Genomic DNA, 26,548 nt, shown 5'->3' on the forward strand with positions numbered 1-26,548 from the left:
TTGTTCACATTGTGCCACACTGAGGGAGGAAATCTAAACATAATGCAGTCCATTAGGGGAAGATGACTTGTGGCTGGTAATCAGTTTTCTCATTTTGAAAAGGTGTTTGTTTAACTGTTTACATGAAGGAAAAGCAGATTTCCAAAACTGGATCCTCCAAGACTCTCGATTTTAAAATAGTGATTGTTCCAAGCATTAATCTAGCTGCTGAACTCTTTTATTATTATGAGAAGGACGTATATTTGGAAAGGAGGGAAACTTCAATCTTGTAAAGATTGGGGGATGTGTGTGTGTTTATTTGTTTGTTTTAGGGTTTTTTTGTAAATAAGACTAAACTGATTTATTTCTCTGGACAATGCATTGTTCTATGTGGTACAGTAATATTTTTTTTTAGTAGCGACCTAATTTTCTCCATGAAATCTCTTCCAATACTACTGCATGTCAATACTGGTGTATACTCAAAAGTGCTTTGTTACCATGCGAGACAGTTCAATAGCACTGTTATCTTTGGTTCTGCAGCAAGCTCATGAAGCCTTCAAGATAGCCCAGTCTCTGGAGCCTTCTTATTTACTGTGTTGGATTGGGCAGGTAAGATGTCAAAAAAAATGATAAAACTGGGCACCAAAAGCAGTTGTTAGTCGAAGAGAGAACTTGGGCTCCATCCTGATAATTGGCACTTAATCATGTTCCTGAGAATTAAATATTTTAAGTAAAGGGAGCTTCTGCTTCCCTTCAGGGCGGATGGGACCCTTTGTTTCCATAGTGGTAATACTATGAAAGCTACATTCATCAGATATTTCTATATAATGTTTTTCTGGTTGATATTGTGAGTTCTCTAAGAAACTAGCTATTAAAAGACCAGTCATTGTTTGTACTCTGAAGCTTTTATTGAGCATTGTCAACAAAGCACAGTCTTCAGAGGTGCTAGTTATTTCAGCTTCAGCTGTACCACTAGCTCGTAACATGGCACTGCATAACTGTCTTCTCAGACCCTGCTCTAATACCACTGTTGGAAAGAGCAAGTCTCTAATGTACCTGGGCCAAAAACAGTTCTTACTTCCCGGGAAGTCCCTTCCTGACCCTACCAGAAGGTTGGATATGCTCCCACTAGTATCTAGGCCATCCGTGAACAGTAGAAATCTTGTGACTCATACTTTAAGGATCACTTCAAAATCCAATGCTGTGTACTTGCTAATGATTTCTAATTGAAACTGGATTCTAGGGAAGAGCTAGAACCATAATGTTTTGAAATTAAGCTCCTGACAAATGTTATCGTAAGTCGTGCTAGCACACACAAAGTTTTTGTCCTGAAGAATGCAAAGTAGCAGCAGAAGACTTCTTAAGTTTCAGGTATTGACACACTGATAATTGCTTGTGCTCCCTTTAATTGTGTTCATTTTATTGCTAAAACCAATGTTTCCTGGACAGTGTGAGGGAAAGAAAGCTTCATGTTAAATGCTTAAGATGCCCCTGACGTTAATGTGTGCTGAGATTTTTGTCAGTATCATAATTTTTGAAGTACTTGACCACAGCAACTTTTGCTTCTTTGTAGGCTCTTATTGCAGAGTCAGTAGGCAGCTATGATACTATGGATCTCTTCAGGCACACAACTGAACTCAGTATGCATGTAAGTGTAACAGTTGTATTGTCCAGAAGTTTCTGCATATCTAATCTCTCTACTTAGGTGGTTTATTTTTAAAAAAACAGGCAAGTCTTGAGTGGTGAAACAGTTATGGTCATGTTCCAGATGATATTGTCTGACTTCTGTGGTGGTGTTCCTGGCTTATGCTGGCACTGAATAGCAGGTAGTTATTTTATTCAGTGCTGTAGTCCAAATGGTCCAAGAAATCAGCTCCGTAAGTCGAAAAACATTCTTGGTGCTCCACAGAATTGGACAGAGATCAAAGGCACGACTATTCCAGGAGGGATCAAGGATATTGCCAGTACCTTGAGTAATAAGAAAGCATGGGACTTTACATTCTCTTATAGCTTTTTTTGTCTGTCATCCCTCCAGTGATTCAGCAAGTGATATGTTAATGTGAGAATTCTCTTTGCCCAAAGGAGAAGTGAAAACTGTGTGTGGAGGAATTCAGTTTGGTGTTTTGTTCTGCTAACACCAATGCAGATTTTTAGCCAAGACTCTGCCTTAAAACACAGAATTATTATAATCTTTAATTATTTTGCTGTTGCTTGAACATGTTACTTTTTTTGTTTTTTTCTTGAGACTGAGGGAGCAAAAGGCTATGCCCACTGGGTATGTTCAACACTGCAGGATAAAAGCAACAGAAACACTGAACTCTATACATACAACATTGTTGAAATGAATGCTATTCCAGCAGCCCAGGTGGTCTTGAGCAAATATACAGGTAGGTAGTTTAAATACTTCAATAACCTGTTAAGCCTAACTGATACACCTGTACTAGTTCTGTCAATGAGTGATCTGGCGGGGTTGGGGAGAGGCTTTTGAGCTGTAAAGGAAGTAACCAAAACAGGGTAAGCGGGGCACTGATTTTTATTATCGCACAAAGATGAAATTGCTGTGAGTTCTGTCTACCTACTCATTCCAGCAGATTATTTTTTTTTCCAGAAATCTGATCAAAATAGGGGCCAGAGCCTTGTTATGCTTGTTACCACGTTCACTATCAGACTTCCTTTGGGTGTGTCTGTATGCATAGGCACAGATAGATGCTAGCTTCTCTTCCCTTGTGCCATCATGTCTGGCAGAAGCCTTCTTGATGCTGTGTAACTCTCGTCACCTCAAGCATATGATTATCTCAACCTTCAACAGAAAACAGATCATGGGCATGGTTCCAAGCCAACGTGGCTTCCCTGTTGGACTACCTTGTGTATGTCTAACCTGGAAGGTAGATTGAGCAAATGCAGATTCTCTTTAATCTGCATATGTTACTGTAAATACATCTTTTAGTAACCTCTTTCTGTTTTTTGAGAGCTACAAAATAAAAGTGCAAGCACTTAAAACGAGACAAATGTGAGACTTCCTTTGTGTAATCCCTGTTCTTATATAGACTGCAGGAGGGACCTACATGATCCTTCCTAGTCTGGGAAAAAAGGTTAGAAGTCTGAGATGAGATGACAGCTGACAAATCTATGCCGTAGCTATTAATAAGCATTTCAAGGTTGTAGTGTTCAAAAACTAGAAGGTTCCGATAGTATTTTACTGGAGTCGATATAAGTTGAATAGTTTCCTATTTCATTACAAAAACCTCAAACCACTGCATGCTGAAAAACTTAAAATATGCTAAAGACTTTAATTTAATTTAGTTGTAAACGTTTTTGAGCTAACCTCATGTCATATTGTGAGTCTTCATATCTCTTCTGTATTTGCCTGCAGCCTGTCAAAATTATTCCAGTGAGCAACTAACAGAAGCACTTGGCAAAGTGTTTTGTATATATACATACACTGTAGCATCAATGTAGCAATGTTTTTGTAATGCTTTTTCACAGCTCTTTCTGATCATGTTCTCCTATATTGTCAATTCTGATTTTCTAGAAAGAAATCCAGACGATGCATCGGCTTTCATAATGCTTGGTTATTTGAATGAGTATCTGCATCTAAAAAGGCAGGCAGCAGATGCTTATGAGAGGTAAACTGTACACCCTTGGAAAGTTTACTGATAGGAGCTCTTTGACATCTTTTTCCATACACCAGCTGAAAAACTTAAGGGTTTTTCTTTTCCTTTAGTAAACCTTACTTTTCAATTCAATAGTATATTTCAACTAAGCATACTGTAAGGGGAGGTGTGGGGATGTTCTTACATCAAACTTGGAAATGCAGAACACAGAACTGGAGGTACAAAGGCGTTCCAAGGCTTTGGTGTCTTACTAGGACATATAGCTAATGCACTCTATGGGATTTAAGTGATGTTTTGGGGGTTGGTAACTTGGTTTTACTTTTGTTCTCTACTCCATTCTAATTAATGGAGGTCGTTGGTCTTTGTTTTTTTAACCTCCCTTCACATGGTAAGGGGAGGCAGTGAACATGTTTGCTGATGCATTAAAATGTTAAAATAGCCTGTTTGTGCTTAATTACATAGGAAAGCTTCTGCATAAAACATTTGTCCATTCTGCTTTGAGAACTATTGTCAAAATATGCGTGTTACAGTCAGATGGTAGTTATCTTAATTGTGGTTATTTTCAGGGCAGCTTCATTGCTGAAAAACTCCGAAGATACTGAGAAATACAATACAGCAATGCAAAACTATGGCAGATCATTGTGGTAAGTGTTTGTTGACATACCTTCCCAGCCCCTAACTTCAGCTTTGGATGTAGTGAATGCAGTGGTGCAAAACACAGATGAAGCTAAATGGTGAAAGGTGGTTGCTAAAAATAATCTATTAAATGTCATTCTTAACTGTAGACAATTTTGACTGAATTTTGTATGTGCTCCAGAAATGGTTACTGTATTAAAAAAAAAAAAAAAACCAAAACCAAGGAATTGTGGTATGTTCACAGTGTCACATATGTAGATATATCTTCACATTTAAGTGATTCCCTTACCCTTAGCTTGATGTACTTACCTGCCTTAACATAATCTACACAGTGTAGCTTTTTATGGTCTCCAGAATGAATTGGTTCTTCTACAGTCTCCACACTTGAGATATGTAGTAGGCTTAGTCCAGAAAAAATAGCTGCTTCAGGTTTATTAGAAACCCCTTCTACCTGCCCTTTGAATATCTATTGACTTGTACAACCTGAAGCATGTGGGGTTGGGGTGTTGTATACATGTATGTAATCTTTCTTCTGATAATCCTGTCTTCTGCAGTCCTACTCACAATTCCATGTTCCCTTCACTTCTGGTTCTGAGGGAACGCAGGTGTCATGGTTTAACCCCAGCCAGCAACTAAGCATCACACAGCAGCTCGCTCACTCTCCCCCATTGGGATAGGGGAGAGAACTGGAAGAGTAGAAGTGAGAAAATGATATAAAGACAAACTAAGTAAAGCAGAAGCCATGCACAGAAGCAAAGCAAACCAAGGAATTAACTCACTGCTTCCCATGGGCAGGCAGCTGCTCAGCCATCCCCAGGAAAGCAGGGCTGCATCACGCCCAGCGGTGACTTGGGAAGGCAAATGCCATCACTCCAAACCTCCCTCTTTCATTCTTCCCCCACCTTTATCTGCTGAGCATGATACCTTATGGTATGGAATATCCCTTTGGTCAGTTGGGGTCAGCTGTCCCAGCTGTGTCCCCTTACAGCTTCTTGTGCCCCCCCCAGCCTACTCGCTGGTGGGGTGAGGTGAGGAGCAGGAAAGGCCTTAGTGCTCTGTAAGCCCTGCTCAGCAATAACTGAAACATCCCTCAATTACTGACACTGTTTCCAGCACAAATCCAAAATACAGCCCATGCTAGCTGCTGTGAAGAAAACCAACTCCACCTCAGCCGAAACCAGCACAGCAGGACACAAGTCTGAATGGATGAAGACTTTCAAGCTTCTCTTTGATAGGAGATAGCTCAAGCTCTGCTAGTTAGATATTGGTCAGCTCTCTAGGGAAACTTCATATATTGTTAAGTTTCTGTATATGACACTGGAATTTCTAGGCTGTGATGATGTGATAATTCATTATTTAACTGCAAGGAGGATTTTAGAAATAACTCTTCAGTATTCTGTAGTCTCATATCCAGGCTTTATGTGTGGTGATTCCTATATGCAATTTCTACAAGAACAAAGCTCCAGTAACTAATAACTACTTCTCATAAACACAGTTCTGTATAATTTCTGCCATAGTGGTCTTAGAACAAGAATGCTGTATTTCTGTCTGTATATCCAATTGCCAGTGTGTGTGCATACTTTGATTTGCTTTTTTCATGTTTCTTCTTTGCCGTTTTGCCCACTCCACTGTGCTGATCATTAAGTGACATTCTTACAGCTTTCATGCAGTAGGGAGAACTTTTTCGTATCTATTATTCTTCATGCAACAGGTAGTTGGAGAGAGTAACTGCTGTAACTAACAGAAGGAGGGTGGAGACCTAATCTTGTTCTTTTCCAGGTGTCTGCTTACAATTGCTAAGGAAAAGAAGATACTGGTCTGTAGGGACAGGTCCTCTGAATTGTAGCAGCTATTGCTACATCCTTCATACCTGTGACTTTTGTTTTTACAGTGCCCTGGGTCAGTGTGAGAAGGCCATTGAGGTTTACATGTCAACACCCCTAACTGACTTTGATAGCATCGTAGGGATAGCGTTAGCCTACTTCAAGAAAGGACTCTTAGAAGAAAGTATCAAAGGTAAGCATCTGCCTAATTAACACATTATGGGGCACCTCTTGAGATTAATCTTGACAAAATTTGTCTGACCAGCCTAGCTGCAGTTAAGTTTATTTCACTGTTTCGGTCCTAATGCATAAGTACAAATTCCACAACTATTTTGATCAGGCTGTTTAGCAGGGTGCTGAACTATTCAAATGTACAAAAGGAAGCTACATTTCATCAAGTGTTTAATTCTTGTCCATTAAGCTGTTAGGCTCTTAGCTTCCCTTGTTCTCAAATTGAGTGGCTTTCCTGGAAAAATCAGTTCTGGGTAGGACATTAATGTGTTGTTCAAAGCCCTTTAGCTTTAGTGATAAATATAAGTGCTGTATTGTTGTGTTCTGCACTGCTAAGATGTGAGACTCCACAAAAGGCTATACTGAATTGTCAGTGTGGAAGCATAAGCACTCACAAACAAACAGCCAGCTTAGCATTTTAAATAACCCTTAGTTTTTAATTGGAGTGATGTGTGCCCATCTAAAGCACTATTTCATAAATAAACTGTCATAGGGGAGTATTTATACATGTGTGTTCTTTCAGGCTTTTTCTGGATATTACAATACTGCTTTTCAGTTTTGGTTCCACTTGCTACATACTGAACAACTCCCGGGCCCTAAACAGCCCTGTAAATTTGATGTTTCCTAGCCCACAGTTACTTCCAAAGTCTTAGTCAACTTTTTCGTCTTCTGCCTATGGTTTGAGGTGTGAAAATACAGTGAACCTGAAACCAAAGCCGCCCGCCCCCCCCCCCGCCGGCATGTGTTCTAATATCATGCCTTTGTAAAGGCTTTATAAACGTTTTTTTCTCCTATTTCAATTTTGACTATTAAATTTTTACCAGCCTATGAAAAAGCCTTGTCTGTTGCTGAGTCTGAACAAAGTAAAGCACATATCCTGACTGCCTTGGCAATAATAGAGTATAAACAGAACAAAGTGGATGCTGCAAAGACACTGCTGTTTAAATGGTGAGTGGAGGGAATAATAATCAGTATATGGTATTTCATTGTAATGCTGAATCCTGAAATCTACTTCTTTGGGTATCTCAAGTGGATGTTTTCTTTTTGTGTTGCAGAACAAAAGTGGGAGTGAATGCCATGTTTTTCTGAGCTTCTTTATGTGATAGATCTGTTTTGGTTTGTGGCCTGTCTGATCTTGCATATTTGTAAAGCAGTATGGAATGGAAGGGTTAGTGGGCTGGGCAGTTTAGATGTCTAATATCTTTGAATGGCATTTTTAATAGGTTTATCTTCTAAGATACCTGTCGTTGTCCAAAGCGCTAGGCAATATTTTTGCTCTTTAGCTGTAAGAAATCTAGATGACTAATGAAAACAACTTCAGTTTAAATAGTCAGAAATGTCCAGAACAGTTGCGTTCCAAGCGCCATGGACAAAGACAGTCTTATAGCTTCCCCATGAAAAGAAATAGATCTGTATCAGTTGTTCTCTTAAGTCGTGAAAGTTGTTTGATTTTATTGTTTTTAAGAGCTGTGGAGGCTAAAAGCCCATGCATTGTTGTTAGTCTCCCGGTAGCTATGGATTAAGAGCTAACATTTCAGCCTCTCAGGATCAACTAACTGTCTGTCAGTAGAGAACTCCAGTGATGGCTATGCAGTCTCCATTTTGCCAGCAGACTCCTGAAGTTACTGAATTAGTGAAGGTCCATGTCATAGTACACTAAATCCTGAGTAACTGATCATTAGCTAGCTAGGAACTTGGTATTACCTACATCCCATTAATCACTGCCGACTTCTATTTTTGTCATAAACATCAACAATGAGAATTTTCTAGATTACAGTTGTTTGTGTTTAAAGAAAAAAAAAATAAATCGTTTAGGAAAGTAACAGGGCAGTGTATATGGCTAGATCTGAATGGGAAGCACAGTGCTTCAAAGGTATGTGGTAGATTTCAGTAATAAGAACAAAAATGGTGTATTCTAGTCCAATAGACAGATGTCTTTATTGAATGGAATTGATGCTAGATGACATGAAGAGCCCGGTAGGACTTTGAATAAGAAGCTGCCTTTCTTCTTTTCTCACAGCCAGCTTGGCACAGAGATTTTAAGCAGGTGTCTTTATAGCTAATATGATAGAATCCCGCTTCTCACTTGTTGAAGGGCATCCCTTTTGCACCAGATAACATACATGGTGCTGTCGATTCAAGTTTATCAGCTTTAACAGCTCTTAGAAGTTTTTCTTGCTATGGACTGAAAACAAAACATAGATGGGAAGTTTACATTCTTGTCTTTTTGAAGGCAAAAGTAGTCATCAGAAGCTTGATGAGGAGCCTGATAAGTGAAAGTAAGTAGCACTTCGTTCTGTAGTTACATGTAGGACATTACAGTGAAGTAACTCCAAATTGGTGTTGCTATGCTCTGTTTTGATACTTGCCTCTGTTCAGTACTGCAGTTTATTGAGTTGTCCTTGTTGTAAGAACCCCTTCAGCTAGTACATCAGTTAAGGTGGTTGATTTTTGTTGGTTATACTGAGCTTACTGTTTTCACCAGAATAATTTGCTGGGGGAAAAAAAGTAACTCTATCTAGTATGTCTCAAATAAAGCTTGGAATACTATTGATATGAGGTTAAACTGCCTCTCATAGTGAAATGAATGGAACAGTGCAGCAGATAGTGATACTAAAACTAATAGATGGTGGAAAGCATGCTCAAACGACCTTACATTGGAACCAGGCTTCATGAAAATAAGGCATAAACATCCCTGTTCTCAGAAAGAGCAGTTTTATGCAGCAGGCTTATTCCTAGCTTTTTCCTTCCTGGATTTCTGTTGTAAAGCTGTAAATAGGCACACTACAGCTCAGGTTTGATACTAGTTCGAAGTACAGATGTCTTCAAGAAAAGAAAATAGTTGTGTTACACATAGTCTCTTGCCATTCATTTTATGGCTGCTGCTGAAGGGCAATTAATGTGTTGGAGTCTTGCCAAGTAGTTATTCCTTGTAAACCTGAGTGCTGAAATGGCACGTAACCACTGCTGTTTCCTGTATCCTGAGACCTCAAGGGTACTGACCTAGCTTAATCCACTGTCCCACAGTGAGAGGCTGTTAATTCTGTGTACCATACATGATGCACAGGGCCGAGAGGACCCAGAAGTAACAAGTACTTCTAATGTTAACAGTATGTAAATTTGTGCTGAAAAATAGTGTTTCCTTCACTCCCTCTGATTCAGCAGCTCATTAAAGGAGCCTACTATGGAAAGTCTGAAGGCTTTGTGCACACTGGGACTGGTAAAACAGGATGCTACACTTGCAACTGCAGCCCTAAAAGAATTACTGAAGCATGAAAAAAGGGATGATGGGATTTATGAGACGTGCCTGATTGCATCTGCTGTTTATGCATTGCAAGGTAAAAATGTGGAGGTCCAGAGAGAAGTCTGCAGAGCAATACACCAGTACGTATTTTGTTTTTCTTTAGATTGCCTTGTAAATATATTGCTTTGATTACATTGAATAGTAAGCAAACCTCTGTTCACTTGCAGCATTCTTCTAAAAAAAAAATAAATTGTTTTTCAAATATGACTTCCTCACTTGAGGTTTTAGCATTAGCTGACAGAAGCTTGCTTTCTGATTTATGGGATCAAATGGCAGAAGCTTCATGGCTAGTTTGGGGTTTTCTGGTTTTGTTTTGGTGGGTTCTTTGGTAGCTGTATCAGTTCACTGTTCTGTGCAAGCATTTTTCATCATATGTAGCAGAACTTTCAACTTAGAAAAATCTCTTGGGCTTTTATTTAACGTTTTAACAGCCATGAAGCCATGAAGCTGTTCATTCCATCAGCTAAATAAATGTCTGTGTTTAAGTGTGTTTTGATTAGCCTTAGCATTCTCAAAAGGGGGAACTTCAATCAGTGCCTTTAAGCTAGGCACACCTCACTGTCTCTCCAAGTGCTTTTGGAAACTATTCTTTATGCAAATTGTTTTTCTCCAGCTGCAATTAGAATTTTTTGCTCTATTTGTGTCCTCACACTATGAGGACAAGACCTGTAGTCCTAAAGTTTATTTGTTTTCTTTCCATGAATATTGATATGCTTATTGTACATTTTATTTCTTTAGCCAGCAATGTAACTTAAATGTTTTGTTGTTTGTTTAAAATTACTACCAATGTCTATTTTCAACCACGCTGTGGTGTTTTCTCAGTAGAAGAAAGATTGATTTGGGATTTATAGCAACTGCCAGCTGAGTAGTGGAAGACCAGGTTCATATCTAAACCAGAAAGCCTAATATCCTTGTTCTTTTCCCAGTAATCCTAATAATCCTGCCCTCTGGTCTCTTCTGTCTGGACTAGTTCCACTGTATGCACCACAAAAGGCAAAAGTAAGTGCATTGCTGTAATACATGTGGGCTGTTCACATCCTGAGTAGTCAGTGAGGTTTTTTTTAACTAAAAAAAAAATCCCACCCTTCAGTACATGGACATTCACTGGTTAATACAAGAATTTAAGGCTTACGTACGCAAGCACATACAGGGCAATGCACGGGTACATATTGAAGTTATGTCTCCAGTTATTTGCCTCTTTCATGGGGTAGCACTTCTTTATTTTCTTGAAATAAACAGGAAAAATATGCTAGAATTATTCCAACAAGAAAATGCTGTACTGTGTATATTTTTTTTTGTTTAGTTTTATACATGTGTGTGTATATAAAGATCTATTAGGATTTACATACGTTCAATTTGGTTAATCTAGTCCATTTCACTTTTTGCAGTAGCCACTTATTTCCTTGATGCTTTTATGCTCATTATTAGCTCTTCTCCAAATAAATATGCTTTGTCTTAATTTATGTCAATTTTGTAAACAGAAATAGCACCTGAAAACAAACCGCTTCCTGTGTGGCGTTAAAATTAGAAACACGATGTGTGGATAAGTTCTAATCCTGAATGTGTTTTCCTAATTCTTTAATAAAACATTATACTGTAGGCAAGGAAAAGATCTCATTGTGCAAACACTTTATTTCTGATTAACAAAGATAGAAAGATCTTGGCATTACATTTTGTTTAGAATCTTATAACTAATCAGTCACGTAATTAAATTAATTTTTTTAATCTTGCAGGGGGGAGCTGTTGCAGGAAAGGTCGCATGTGTACTTGATGTAAACTTCGAAAAGGTTTGGCTTTCTAAGATTTCAACTTTGTAATTCCATAAACAAGCCTTAAATTAATTCCATCTGATCACTTATATTATAGTGTTAAGTCACTTTTATGTTCTGTTTTATAGGAAGTCCTGATGAATATTGCGGTTAATCAGTTGGCAGCAGGATGTCACATGTTAGAAGATGAGAAAAACAACCCTCTGAAAAATATTCAGAAGGCAATCCACCTCTGTCCAGGTTACTCTTGTTCTCAAACACACTAGTGATTTTGTTTACCCATCAGAAACAAAACTTTTGTGCTAACAAAAATAATCTGTTTTTCTTGCGTCGTTTTATTGTTTTGCATTATTGATGTATGTTTTGGAGAGAATCCTTATTGGTGAAATTTTAAGTTATTCCATGTTTAGACACGGGGAATTAAACCAGACCAGAAGAGAAAAAATCACTGAGTTTTAAGGCTGGTTCTGAAAACATGGGTAATTTCTTAATCCCTCAGCAGGAGAAAGGTATTATGTAGTATAGTAGACAAAAAAGGAAAAAAAAAGTGCACATGTTCCCTCAGAGTCAGTATGCTACAGCAAGCAGAATAGATTTATCCATCGAGCTTGTGAATTTGGAATGGAAATATTCTGCTACAATATGCTGGTTAAGAGCTATAAAGGAGACCTTCATTAAATGTATGAACTGCAAATCTAGTAGCTTTTTTAAGTGCTAATTTGCACTTGCTAGTGAGATACCAAAACTTTGTTTCTTCTGCAGTAATTTTGTTCTGATGCATTAGTGTGGCTGCAAGTTTAAAGTTTCAGTTACTTTCCTATAGGTACATACAAGAGTATGACCACTATTCAAAAGCTGTATGCTTTACCTTTTACTTTGTTAGATCTTCAAGCGTTGTTTCATTTTGCTGGCAAATTTATTATCTTTGGGATGAAAATTTGCATGGGTGAAATCTTTAGCGGAGCTTGGTCCACTTCAGGACAGAGGCTACTCTTCCAGTCGTAGTTGCTCCTCATGGGGCTAGGTCAGGGTAAAGCTGATGCTGGAATTAGCTGACACTAGAGGTGAGCACTTACTACCATAACTTTTATGCCAGTGGTGAGGCAAGACTGAGTCTTTGTGACTGAAAGCTGTGGATGGCATCTTGAGATTTCTGCTGCCACTGTTATGCAGCACTAAGTGGTAGTCAGGTTTAATCTGTGTACTGAGAAACAAACTGGCATCTTCAGGTTAGCGCACCAGTGGTTATGTGAAGAATGTATTAGTTGGCTTTAGAAACAGCATCTTTGTCTTACAGTTTGAAGAACCTTACTACTTAGAGGCGAGTAGCTCTCAGCTGCCTTGGGCTGAGCTGATGCAAGGGTCTGATTGAATTACTTGCCTTGCTCTTGCTGTTATTTACAGTGTGTGGTTTCATTGATGGCTATGTTTTTATGCCTAATCTGGTAAAGACCTTTCTAAATGAATGACCAGCATATTTAGAATGGTCACGAGTTGCCTTTAACAATCCTTTTCTAGATAATCCTGCTGCCTGGGCAGTGATAATGGCAGCCTGTCATGCTGAAAACACTGTTGCCTGTCTGAACAGCTCTCAGCCAAAGCGAATAGATCTGGAGATGACCCTTTTATCTACAGTTTCAGCCAAAAGTAAGCTATACTAGATTTCTAATTGAAAAAAGTAAAATAAAAATGAAATCTTCTAAGCTTGCAATACTCTTCTGAATTTCAGAAACTTGCAAATAAGCTGAGAATTTCCCAGTAGTGGTTTGAGCTGCAACTGTACTTTATCACATAAAAATGCTAAATCTTAATGTACAGCTACAGTTAATTATTTAAACACAGGTTGCTTTCCCCTCCAAAGCCTCAAATACTTTTTTAAAATAGCAGTTCTCAACTCTGCCTAAATGCATGGATGGATGTTTTACAGTACAGGAGCACTGCTTACAAGGAAAGGCTAAAGTACTCGTGAATTCTGTAACTTTTCCTGTAGAGGGGTATCTTTAGCCTCAGTCTTGCTTAGTGTCTGTAGTGTTTTGAAAACTGGAATTAAAATCCCATGTTTGATTTTATTTTTTTCAAACCGTTAAATCAAATGGTGTATTCTTTTTTCCCCCCTTCTTGCTTTTAAGTTTATAGTCTCTTAACATTCCCGCTAATGAAGGAAGCCATTTCAGGTTTATACTCCTCGTTCTTGTTTACCAGATCTAGAGCATGTGACATTGTATGGCACTACAGCATATACAGTAGTCTGGTTAAGTGTTTTATCTTGTTTTGCAGCTGGAGAAAGTAACCTTCCACGTAATTATATCCAGACTCTTGAGGACTGGTGTCTGTGTCAAGCTATTACCAGTCTAGAGGAGACTGGTAAACTCTCAAAAGCTGAAGCTCTTTGTACCAAGGTATGATGGCGTCATGCTGGCAGATTGTGGTGCAATTGTACAGAAATCATGGTAGTGTGCATTTACAAAAACATAATCTTCAAATTAGCAACTGTCTGCTCCATCAGAGCTACAAGATGCAATAGTAGTTAGCATTTTCTCCTCTCCCCAAGATACTTGCTCTGTTTGCAGCATGAAAACTGTGTTAATAGTTGAACTAAGCAGTGTATGATGAGACAAAGCTAAGTCTGCCCTTCCTGCTTTTATTCATTAACCTAGTGTTAAGCAAAACATGATGGAAATTCAAGACAAGAAGTCCAGGTAGGAGACTTGCAGGGGGCTTAAGTGTCTTCTACTCTGTTGTGTTGGTACTCCATTTTGGAGCCGCAAGTGGATGCTACAAGTTTATTAGAAAAGTCTTGAGGCAACACAGTTGGGAGTGTGGACTAGGGTGTTAACAAGCCTCAAGTGTGTGTTTCATGTGTTCAAGAACAGAAGACTTGACAAAAGATAAGCAAAAAAAACAATTGGACTCAGCAGCACACATCCCTGACTTTCATTAAGGAAAGTGACTAATCTCATGCAAATGTGATCCTTGCTTATGGCATTTCTGTATTAACAGGGAAGAGAGTTTAAAAATAACAAAACACCAAAACAAAAAGTCACTGAACATGCTGGTTTTCTAGGGAAAGTGCTTTCTTGTCTCTTTGCTTGATGAGGAGGTGTTTTCCTTTCTGGCCATCATGTCTTACCATTAGCAAGGATCAAAGACTTCTAGACATACAAGGTGGTATCTGGCCATGGGGGAAGGTTATGGTGGGGTTTGTTTGTTTTTTGTTAGTTAAATTGCTTGGGGAGAAGATAGTTGGTGCCTGCAATTTGTAAAGAAACAAGAGTTACGTTCTCTGGTACTCAGACTCTCATTGATGGTTTTGGACTCCAGGATTCTCAGAACGCAGTGTAACTGGAGATGATGAGTCAGGCACTGCAGTCTTTCAATTTGACACAGGCAACGTGATTCCACACTTGTTAATGGTGGAAAATTGCAGCAAATATTAGCAGCTTCTTTTGTGTTTCAGAAAGCCTCTGGATGTTTGTGCATTCTTTGCAAAGCAGCAGCTTTTTAAGGACTCTCAGACAACATTTTTTTTTTTTTAAAAAAAAGGCTGAAAAGTACCAGTGTTATTTCTTAGAGAGGATCTGGTTTGAGTTACAATTCTTGGAAGTATTGTGATTGATTTGAAAAGTTAAAAAAACTTGTAATGTGACTTGCAGAAGCTTCACATGCTTCGCCTGGGAAGGATGAAGCAACAGATGGCTAGTTTTCTGTCTCCTTTTTTGCATGAATTTGTCCTAAAAAGTACTCTGTAGGTGTCTGCTGTTACTGAACAGGAGATGTTTAGTAAAGTGCTTCTGTTCCAGTGAGAGTAAAGCACCTTAGCTGGAAGAACTGAAATTGCTTGGAACAATCTCAAGGTTACTTACAGCCACAAGAGAGGTTTTTGCCTCCGTTAGCCAAAAAGTTGTAATAATTGTGAAGCCAAAGGAGAATGAGAGGACTGCCATTTACCTGTCTTTCAGAAACCTCTGAAAGGGTAGGACATGTACAAAATTTAGGATAGACTTCAAATGTATTTTGAGGACAGAAAAAAACAGTATCTGTTTTCATGTGTCAATTCCTGGAACACTCCTTTGTGCAGAGTAGGAGGAAAATGCCATGTTGCGAGCATCCAGAGAATGCTTCCAATGCTGTTTTCTGTAAAGACCAAAATGGAAAAATCAAAGTATCTTCTGTTAGTTGGAAATGATAATTCTGATATCGCATTGTTTTGGGTTTAGGGTTTAAAAAGTTGCCCTGAGCACCCGGCTCTGTTTTTGCTTTTGAGACAAGTTCAGTGTAAGCAGCTGTTGCAGTCTCATAAAGAACTTCCAGAAAATGTCCTGGAGGAGCTTCGCAAGACAGTCATGACCACTTCAACTTCAGTTGCAGCCTGGCAGGTAAGTGTGGATCCTCTCCCTGACTTTGGTGTGTGGCTCTCAGCAGAGCATGCACCACTGTAGGTGGGTGCGAGTCTGTTTCGCTGTTCGGTTTTATTTGTCTGCCAAGAGCCAGTGGCAGAAAAAAACCAGCTTATATTCAGTTCACTTTAAGGTTGTAACATGTTAACTTTCTTTAATAGTTGAAATAATGAGGACCGTTAGTTAGAGCAAGCAGACATGGAGGCAGGAGCATTAAAAACTTGAGGTAAACCCCTGGCACCTGTGTCTTTAGGAACATGTGACTTGGCATGTGGACATAAACCAGCAAGTATTTTCATGTGGTAATATACAATTGTTTATTCAGGGTCAGGAAACCTGTGTAAGTCTTTTTCCATAATGATATCCTGACATGAGTTGTCACTGTTGTTTTGGCTAAGTTGAGCCTGCAGGGAAGAGAAATCAGTCCCAGTAAGAGTGTTCACTCCCTCCCTCCCATGGGATAATTTTTAGTTAATATGAAGGTGCTATAACTCACTTCATATGCTTTTTTCTGTGAGACAGTCTGAGAAGTCTGTCTCACACATGCCAAGAGATCTTTCTGGTGATCCAGCATATTTATTTATTTATTTCCTAACTGTTGCTGTTAGTTACAGTTACTATCTTCCTTTACCAATGTTAGCAGCATGTTGTTTAGAAAAATTCCATGAATTTTAAGAGTCCTTTATGTAGTTGCAGGTTTTGTGATGTTTCCTCTGCCTGTTGAACAAATAAAACTCTGTTTGTGGTAAGATTTACTGAAGCTGATTTCAGTCATAGAAGATCAGTGCAAGGCTGCTTGTTATAGGGCTACAAATCCTCTTCCTGTATGAGTATCATTTGTGGAACAGTGTTTTTTTGACACATTTTTCTTTTGTTTGTGAGTCTTCATCTTTCTGAACTGCAGAACTCATTCAGATGGATTTGCAAAATATGGGGGCACGCAAGACATGATTGTAGCCTCTAATTTAGTAATATATTTTGAAAATGGGAGTAGGGTTTGCACATTCTTCACGCATCACTTGCATAGCCAAGTGTCATCTTGCTTACAAGCAGGGGGAGTAAGTGAACTGAAAAGTGTATGTGATTTGTGGGGAGGGAAGAGTTGTTTTGTTTGTTTTAATACAGGCCTCAGGTAAGACACCTCTGAGGAAGATCTTTTCAGTCTTCAATTAAAGGAGGTACTTCTCGGGGCTTGGATGTCATTCTGAAAAAGTCTGGCTGCTGTATCTGTTCCTAATGGATAGATCTATGCTTTAATGTTTTCTGGCTCTAGACTTCCGAAGAGTTTGATAAATGTTTTGTCTTACTCGGAAGCATCTATTGTGATGCCTTACAGTTACACTAAAGGTAGGGAGGCCATTAAATTTCCTTTTTGCTTAAGGTTTTGCCTTTTGTCTAAATGGTAGTTTTGCAGGATTTAGGAGTTCTGCTGTTCTGATGGCTGTTCTACTTTTTGTGCTGTGGATTACCAGGAAAATAAAGAAAAACTGATCTGGCAGAGCTGCCATTGTGCCTTTACATGAAGGTTCTTTTCTCCTTCAGATTTTGAATGCTAGGTTATCTTCAGCTGCAAAGAGCTGAGGCTGAGGAAAGCTGGAGGGGTTTTTTATTGCACATGAATGGATGTTTTACTTTACAAAGCAGTCCTGCAGATTGGTGTCAAGGATGCACAATCTCACTAGTGTTAGTAAATACCTCCTAGTGTGTCTCTTCTTAATGGTAGATAACTTCTTAACCCTTACTGATGCATAGAATTTTGCCCCTTCTAACACCAGGCAGTCTTCAGCTAGGAAAAGGCTAAGGACCTTTGCTTAAAAGCAAGTGAATTTTGGTTTTTATTAAGAAATTGCTTGTTTGCTTGGCAATCCAACAAAGAATATTTCTAAATGTGGCTTAGTGCATCTTGATGCATATCATGTACATGTCAGGAATTTGAAAACTTGTGGCTATGTCTGCTTCAAAACATGTGCCATGACTGCAGATTTAAAGAGGGAAGAATTAGAATCCTTTTCTTTCTTTTCACGAGCAAATCCAGGATATCCTGTGCTGAAGGAGCAGGCAGCAGGAGCATGAAACTGCACAGATCCCAGTGCCTTACTTCCTTTGCCCCATGCAGGCTCCTCCAGCATGGCTCTGCTGGGTCAGAAAATGTGTAGATAATGAGCTCAGGCTCGCTCGCATTGTCATGTCTGTCATGTTCCTGGCATTACTTAGATGGGCTGGGCAAACCTATCAAACAGTTTTCCATGAGTGGTCTAGGGAACTCCGGAATAATTTGCTGTAGTGAGGTGTACTGCCAGCTCTGCAACAGACTGCATTTTCCTGCAGGGCAGTGGGCAGTATGTTCTTGGAATGAGGGCTGGATGTATGGTGGTGTTTTAGCTCATAGTATGCTGCGGTACTCTTACAAATTTAACTAAAAGATACTACCTAATGCATGTGTGTTTCAGTGCCTCCATAACTGATTTTGTTCAATGTTTATTTTCAGTGGCTGGCAAAAGTGTATCAGTCTCAAAGAATGATGGTTGGAGCAGAGATGTGTTACAGAAAGAGTCTACAGTTGGCATCACAGCAGGGCAGCTGGAATGGGAAGTTATCCAGTCTGTTCTGCCTAGCTATGCTCGCGCTGGAGATCTGCATGGTAGGATAATCAAAATTATATATATAACTGCATGATTCAACAGGAGTTCATGGGATGTAGGACTTCCGCAGTCTTTAAATGAAGCCCCTGTTCAAATGACTTAGCATTTTGTGAATGACAACTACAAAATCAGACTGTGAGGGGCAGCGGACTGTTTGTGGAATGTCTCTTTGTAAGAGAGGTTGCTGTGAAATAATCACAAAGAAGCCCTGTGTACATAAAGAAGCTAAGTTGTTCAGTAAGGCTTGTTTCTCTAATAACAGATTCAGATCGATCATCCAAATTGACATACCCTTCAAGTCTTTGTCCTCTTGTTCAGACAACTGCCTAAATAAATGTTTTTCATGCACAGGTGCATGGACACTTCCGTCAAGTTTCAAGTAATTTTATGCTGTATGGTCATTTCTAGATATGGCGCCTTGCCTTGAAGTATAAAAACAATGTAAGGGCAGTGTACCTTGTGGTATAATGAAAATCATTCTACTCCCTGCACCAAGGTGAACATAACTCAAATTCTTGGCGAGTGTCTGTTCCCTTTAAGCATTGTCTCTAGAAGCCTGACGTGCACTACCACACTTCTTTAAAGCCTGGTGTAAAACATAGATACTGCTGTGATCCTGGCTAAAGCTTTTTTGTGTATTTTAACAGATGATCAAGGTAAGAGCCATAATCAAAATCAGGCAAAGGAACCCCATATATCCTGACCGCTTATATAAGAAAAGCCAGTCACTTTTACCAAGGATAAAGCTGTAAAGCTGTTGCTCCTGGTGTGAAAAGAGAATCCCCCTCAGTGTAGACAAGTTTCTTTCTCACAAACCATATGCTTCAAAAGACAGAATTTGTTAAGTGACAGGATTTTTCCTCCCATGGTTCTTCTGTCTGTTTTCTAGTGGTCTGCTCCCTGTTTCCTGTAGCTCCTAAATGTCTCCACAGGTTGCAAGATACTTGCCAAGTTAATTAATACTACATCTTCAAGTGCTGGCCTGAATTACCTGAGAATATACAAGACTTTGTTTTAAAATATGATTAGTATAAATTTTACTGTCTTACGTCTACTATTTGCATGAGCAAAGCAGCTGATGAGTGGATTTCTTTTCAGCCTCTCTAATCTGTGCTGGCTTAATGAAATGTGCAAAAAGCCTCCTGAAAACCTTGCTCACACCCAAGAAAACTTGTGTTTGAAAATTGCTTGTCTCCCAATTACCTGTCCAAATGAAAATTTGGGCACCCCTTCAAATACAGCAATTTGAATGCTATCCAGACACAATGGAGATAATAAGGTTTTTCGTAAGCCAGATCCATAGATATTTGCTCAGCAGTTGCTCTGTTAGGTAACTACTGTCTTGAAGTTGGTTTTTACTTCTGGTAAAATATGATGCCACTTCTGGGGATAAATTCTACATTCTAGAGTAGTCTTGTACATGGGATGAAGATTTACAAGCTGAAGAGCAAATAAGTGTTTTGATTAAAACAAGCATTACTAAAACATGCATGGAAAAACCAGAGATTCTTTGCATAAATGAGCAAGTGGAATGCTGGCAAGGCTGGTCCTAGGATACTGAATGTGACTTTTCCAGGCTCTTCTAACCACTGTTTGTTGAGGTTTTTTGAAGAAACTTCTTTATAAATTGCCAAATAATCACAACAGCTTCAATTAAGCTCTCTCTCTGTAGAGAGCTGCAAACAAAACCTGATTTACGCTAGACACTACAATAAAGCCCTTTCGTTTTTCTTTATTTTTCTATTTTTGTCCCCCCTGCCCCCCCTTTATCATAGGCTGATGTCTCAAATGAGCACTGGCCATCCTTGGTTCAGGAGGCAACAACTGAGGCTTTGAAACTTTCTTCTAGCCCCCTGGCAGCTCTCCTACAAGCATTGCTACAGTGTAACCGTAAAATGGGAGCAAGGTATGCATGATCTTTTAATTTTAAATTGAACACTCTGTGTAAAGAACAAGCAGTCATTACCCTCAGATGTAACTCCAAGAAGTAAAAGAAAATCACAAACAGGAAATAATTCTTGAAGTAGTATGGCAGTTAAAATGGAGAGGTGGGGAAGCAGTTAGTAGTGTGGGGAGCAGGAGGCAGCAGAATGTGCCTCCTTTTCTGAAAAAAAAATATGTTTATGACCTTCATACCAAGAGAAAAAGAGCCGTTAAGACAACTTCTGTTTTAATAGCATGTTAACTAAAGAAATTAAGTGGGAAAACTGTACATTCTCAAAGATCTTGTTAAATAGCACAGTGGAAACAGGTATCATACTCTTGTCTACTGCTGGGTTTCATTTTGATCCTAAATTGAGCTCACATTCAAAGTTCCTGTTCATGCCCAGACAACTAGGTGCTCATTGTGGAAAGAGAAGAAGATTTGGGGAAGGAGCAGGGCTTGGAAACCTCCTGCTTTGTGGGTTTGGTTATTAAATCTAGTTTGTCTTTTGCAGTATTTTTGCTTAAGCTATGGAAAATTGGAATGTCTTGATGGCTTTGTTCAATAATTTCACCTGGTTTTATAGATAATGCTAAAAAACCGGCTTAGTTTCTCTGTGGGCTTTTAGGAAGGTGGCAGGCAGTCAAATGTGGTTGTGATGGTTGTCAATTTTAACAAAACTGGGCCGAAAACTTACTTAATCAATTAAAATCAGTCTTACTGCAATTTCAGATACTAATTTGTGTGAACAGTAAGAAACAGAAACACCTCACCTGCCTAGGTGTTTCAAAATCCTGAAACAAGAAATTAATCTTAAGTACAAAGAACAAACAAAAAACAGATGTAACCTCTCACAGCCTTTAAAATCACAATGTACTGGAAAGTCGCATTGGTTATAAAAGACAGAATTCTTGAAACAAGAGCCAAAGCTGATGGAGCACCAGTGAATGAATACGACATCTGTAAACTTAATTGCCAGTTTTTACCAGATTTCTAATGACACAGTGAATTTGAAAATGTCTTGGATAGGTATAAACTAGCGGTGTTGGAAGGTATCAGCCAAGTGGAATTTTAGACTTTGTGTAGCACTCTTTTTTCCAATTTCCATCTTTTCTGCAATTTTGTGTTTTGCCTCTGCGTTTGCAGGAACTGCAACACCTTTTCTGAGTGCCTGGATTAAGTATATTTGTGTATAATATTAAATTCTGGGATTTTTACAATTTATCGTGACACCTGCTTCTCTCAGTCTTCCAAAAGATGTATTTCATAGCTTTTAAACAGGATAATACCTGCTATACTTGTTCAGCAGGTACTGAACTGAGACCAAGAGTTCACAGATAGATTATGTTTATCATGTTATTGTAGCAGTCATAAACTCTGCTCTGTCAGTGTAATTTGGGTTACTTGCTAGTTAAAGCAGTAACTTGAGTGTAATATACCAAGCATGACAACAGTAGCAGTATTCCTCAGCATTCTAGGTGCAACGATGTAGGAAACAAAGGAGTGTACAGCTCTGCTCCCTCACTTTCTTGGGTGGTATGTAATTAAGGATTTTCCCTTATATTATTCCTGACCATTGTGGCTTGCTCTGGAACACTGGTATGTTACATGCCACCTATTCAGTTGCATTTGATTTTGATTATGTTTTGATTATGCTTCTAGGGAGACTCGTCGAATGTTGGAAAGAGTGGTTTATCAACCGGGGAATCCAGAAACCATAGTGTCAGTGGCACGCTGGTACCTGCTGCAACATCTGTATGCCAAAGATGATTACGAATTAATAGATGTAAGACAGTCCACTTTACACAGAAATTCTGTCAATTTATATTGAATATTGTGCCTGCAACTTGGAAGTGGGGTGGAGGGAGGCTGGGGAGGTGCTGGCTTGCCTGCTCTAAGGTTGCAAGGTTAAAGGATTCTACACTGATGAAATTACCTCAGTTTTTGAAATTGCATCAAGTTTGTTTGAAAGTCTTCCATTCCTCCATGCAACGCTAATAAAAAACCAAGCAGTAATACCTCTCTGATGCAAACTGGCAAGAATTCTACTAGTGACTCTTCAGTAGACATGAGGACCATTTTGTTAGAATTTTACAAGAACATACTAAAGCACTGAAAATGTTAATTCCCTCAAGCCTGTCTGGAACAGTGCGGTATCCTTGACCCAATAGATCTGAACAGTAGAGTGCTGTACTTTCTGTACTTAAGACTTTCATTACATCTGTAATGGTACATTATTTTCAGTATATAGTAAATGGTACATTAGTTTCTGTTGACAGTACTTCACAAATGGATTTGCTCAAACTCACAAATCCACACAGCTCTTTCATGTGATGCAGAGAGGGGTGCTTCATTTTGGTTGTAATTGGAATCATTGAGCTACTCAGACTCCGAATACACTCTCCTAATAATCTCCTTGCTGCCTCCATTGGCACAATGAGCTTTTTTGCCCAGATTAACAACTATGCCCTGGTGAAACTTTGAATCCATAACAAAATGCATTTGGAGGCACGACACATCAAGTAGGCTCAGCATTGACAAAAATTCATACACAGACACACAGGTTCACAGAAAAAGCTAGAATTAATGAGTTCAGATGATTGTGGTACAATCTCGTTGCACTCGCTTCCTCAAAGTCACCTGTACTTCCTACCAATGGGTATAATAACAATAACAGCTAAAGATTTTCTTGACTCTCCTTAATGGTTTTCCGTTGTAATATATGGATGTTGCACATATATATATGTATATGTATATACATATATATACACTACAATATATATAGTAGTATAATGTGATTGGATTACAAGTGCTGGAAGTTTGTGAACATCTGGAACATTAGGCTGCCATGGGAGCTTTTTTAGTAGTAGAAAAGCTGCACATAGGAGGTGTGGAAAATAAATCAAAGAAGGGTAAATTTAAATGGGGGCAGCAGAAGGATACCTTGGCAGCCTTGTTTAAGTAGCTGCAGAGAATGCTCCTGTTTGGCAAATTGAGATTTATACAGATGTACTAGGAGGAGGCAAGTGTGTGTCAGCAGGGAGATAGGTCTCACCTAGCTCTGCTTGTTTCATTGACAGAAGGTAACTTTACTTGTCAAACTTAGTCTCAGCCTCCAGAACGGAGGAAGCAGTCGTATGGCATTGCAAATGACTGCTGGTGTAGCAGGTCACTACAGGGCGGAGTTTTTTGAAGGCCTGATGTTTTAAGCAAGCTGATGCGTAATGTTGAGTATTACCTAACTGGGTTTATGGGTTATGTCATCTTTTAGGGAAACTGCATAGCATAAATTAAAATGCACTTGAAATTACCAGTAAAACGTTGAATTCTCGGGTTTTCATTGTTTGTTGTTCTCTGCAGATGCTTATAGAAAATGCCAAAGCTAATGGAGATGTTAGAGCTCTGGAACTAAATGAAAAATTGTCAGCAAGTGCCTAGTATGGACTGTCTCAAGCAACAAGTCTTCCATTCATCCAACTTCATCTGTCCGTCTTCCAGGAGAATATGTGGTCTGGGCTTTACTTGTTTGTGTCTGGTTTTGATTTTGTCTGCAACTTTGTCTTTTGTTCAAGAAAAAGTAGAACTACAGTAGGTTATTCTTGTTGAGTCATGGCATCACAGACTGGTTTGGGTTGGAAGGGACCTCAAAGACCATCCAGTTCCACACCCCTGCCCCGGGCAGGGACACACACACCCACCCTCCCCCCAGCGGAGGCTGCTCCCAGCCCCGTCCAGCCTGGCCTTGAGCCCTGCCAGGGATGGGGCACCCACAGCTGCTCTGGGCAGCCTGGGCCAGCGCCTCGCCGCCCTCACGGGGAGAATTTCTTCCTTATATCGAGCCTAAATCTGCCCTCTTTCAGCGTAAAGCCATTCCCATTGTCCTATCCTACATTCCTGTGTAAAATGTCCCTCTCCAGCTGTAATTTGGTTTGCATAGCAAGGTTTTGGGTGGTAGTGGGAGGACTACATGGGTGGCTTTTGTGAGAAGCTGCCAGAAGCTTCCTCCATGTGAGGTGACATAGAGGTGACACCTGCTGGCTCCAGGATGGACCTGATGCTGCGAGCCCATTGGTGATGGTGGTAGTGCCTCTGGGATAGCACATGAAGAAGGAAAAACAAGATAAAAATCTGTGCCAGCAAGAGAGAGGAGCGAGCGACAACTCTGCAGACACCCAGGTCAGTGCAGAAGGAGGGCAGGAGAAGAGCAGAGATCCCCCGGCAGCCTGTGGTGGAGACTGTGGTGAGGCAGGCTGCCGCCATCCACCCATGGAGGTTAACGATGGAGCAGATCCCCACCCACAGCCTGTAGAGGACCCCACATCAGGGCAAGAGGGTGCCTGAAGGAGGCTATTGACCCATGGGCAGCCTGCACTGGAGCAGGTTTGCTGGCAGGACTTGTGACCCTGTGGGGGACCCACGCTGGAGCAGGCTGTTCCTGAAGGACAACATCCCATAGGAGAGACCCACGCTGGAGCAGGGGAAGTGTGAGGAGGAAGGAGTGGCCGAGACAGCATGTGATGGACTGACTGCAGCCCTATCCCCCTGTGCTACGTAGGAGGAAGAATGAGAGAAATCAGGAATTAAGTCCAGGAAGAAGGGAGCAGGAGCAAAGGTGTTTTTCTGATTTGAATGGTAATAAATTAAACTAATTTTCCTCAAGTTGAATCTGTTTTGCCTGTGATGGTAATTGATTGAGTGATCTCCCTGTCCTTATCTTGACCCACAAGCCTTTCATTGTATTTTCTTTTCCCTGTCTGGTTGAGGAGGGGAGAGATAAGAGTGGTTTTGGTGGGCACCTGGCATTTTGCCAGGATCAAACCACCCACACCAGCTTTCTTGTCTGCCGGTTTAGGTACTGGAAGCTCGCTAAAAGGTTTCCCCAGAGCCTTTTCTTCTCCAGGATGACCAAACCCAAATCAGTCTGTCTTCACAGGAAAGGTGCTCCAGCCCTCTGATGATCCTATACTTTATCTGAAAGGAAAACCCTGAATTTTGCTTTTGTTTTCCTCCTCACTGAAACTTCAGCACTATTCACAATGGAGAGTACTTGTCTGTATTTCCCCCTTGGCCACACACAGAAGTACAATATTAACGGCATTGGCAGTGATGCAAGGTTTTGTTGGCATAGAATTTACTAGCTAAGTAGCAGCTAACTTCTCTCCCAGATACTGTAAAACAATGAGAGATTTAAAATGCCTGTATTATTCTGATATACTTTATTTTGCAGTTGAGACCCAAATTCACTTGGAACTTCCATGTGGTGTCAGTTTATACCTTGTTAAATTATATATTTTTTTTAAGCTAGTTTTAACTACAGCAGTGTATCCTCTTGACTGCAGGCTTCAGTGAACATTCCCATCAAGAAAAGCTTGTGATCATCAGGGACAGGGTCATATTTATAAATGTGTATAACAGGCTCTATTTATGTCTAGATAATTCTGCTGCGGACTGTGTAGTTGGATGAGTCACGACAGTGGCTCTTAAGACGTGATGTTATTTTGCCTTTCAGTACATGAAAATAAATAATAAATCAATGACTAATCTGTTAATGTCGCCATTGAGATTTTCAAGCTGTTGACAGGAGTCACGATAGCTCTCCATTTCCTGGTTTAAAGTTTCTTAAAGCTACTGTCTGTTCACCGAAGGTTTATGACGGCTCATGCAGTCCCGTGTCACAGAGACAAAAGGGCACTTCCCAAGGACCGCAGTGGGGGTGCCTTGGGCACAGGGTGGTTTCAGAGCCATTTGTATTGGGCTTAAAGAAAGCAGGGTGCCGAGCCGGGGTGCGTGGGGCATGCATCGCTGCAGCCGGCTGTGCATGGTGGTCTCTGGAAAGCGGGCGAGAGCTGCACGTGTGCCACTGTCAGCTTAAATTGGAAAACTAAGCTCAGTAGGCTGGGGTTCTGCTCTGTGGAGGTGAGTAGAAACTTCCCTGAATGGCAAGAATCCCTCTGTCTCCCACACTTTTTTCCTCCCACCCATCTCCATGCCAAAGACCTTCTGTAAAAAGCTTTTTCCCAGTAAATTTAGATCCATTGTGGTTCCCTTCACAGCCTGCTGTCACATAGTCTTGAACTATCAGTAACTGCAGATACTAAAAGGGAACGTTGTAAAAGCCAGACTCGTGACTCTCAAGACTAGCTATAGCTTTTTTTAGCTTGCTGCTATTAAAAACCGGGAAAAGTTCTTGCAGCGTATAGTTTGCATCCCTGGTGTATGGTCTCTGTGT

At 40.0% G+C, this 26,548-nt stretch overlaps 1 protein-coding gene across 3 annotated transcripts in view; it reads left to right on the top strand.

Moving 5' to 3' along the window:
• Positions 1–24,984, top strand: part of SKIC3 (SKI3 subunit of superkiller complex) — a 51,205-nt gene extending 26,221 nt beyond the window's left edge. For 2 of the 3 annotated variants that reach the window (XM_080372337.1, XM_080372338.1), the window contains exons 25-42: positions 520–588; positions 1,553–1,627; positions 2,225–2,366; positions 3,512–3,605; positions 4,160–4,237; positions 6,121–6,245; positions 7,108–7,231; positions 9,446–9,667; positions 10,514–10,586; positions 11,321–11,374; positions 11,485–11,596; positions 12,875–13,003; positions 13,634–13,755; positions 15,574–15,732; positions 18,242–18,394; positions 20,171–20,301; positions 21,982–22,105; positions 23,680–24,984. In XM_080372337.1, coding sequence (XP_080228463.1) covers positions 520–588; positions 1,553–1,627; positions 2,225–2,366; positions 3,512–3,605; positions 4,160–4,237; positions 6,121–6,245; positions 7,108–7,231; positions 9,446–9,667; positions 10,514–10,586; positions 11,321–11,374; positions 11,485–11,596; positions 12,875–13,003; positions 13,634–13,755; positions 15,574–15,732; positions 18,242–18,394; positions 20,171–20,301; positions 21,982–22,105; positions 23,680–23,757 — 2,064 coding nt within the window. In that variant the 3' untranslated portion in view covers positions 23,758–24,984. The remainder of the gene's footprint in view (positions 1–519; positions 589–1,552; positions 1,628–2,224; positions 2,367–3,511; positions 3,606–4,159; positions 4,238–6,120; positions 6,246–7,107; positions 7,232–9,445; positions 9,668–10,513; positions 10,587–11,320; positions 11,375–11,484; positions 11,597–12,874; positions 13,004–13,633; positions 13,756–15,573; positions 15,733–18,241; positions 18,395–20,170; positions 20,302–21,981; positions 22,106–23,679) is intronic. The other variant, XM_080372339.1, reaches the window with a different exon arrangement.
• The last annotated feature ends 1,564 nt before the right edge of the window (positions 24,985–26,548 follow it).

This window comes from Falco punctatus (assembly GCF_963210335.1).
Source record: "Falco punctatus genome assembly, chromosome: Z".
Lineage (NCBI taxonomy): Eukaryota > Metazoa > Chordata > Aves > Falconiformes > Falconidae > Falco > Falco punctatus.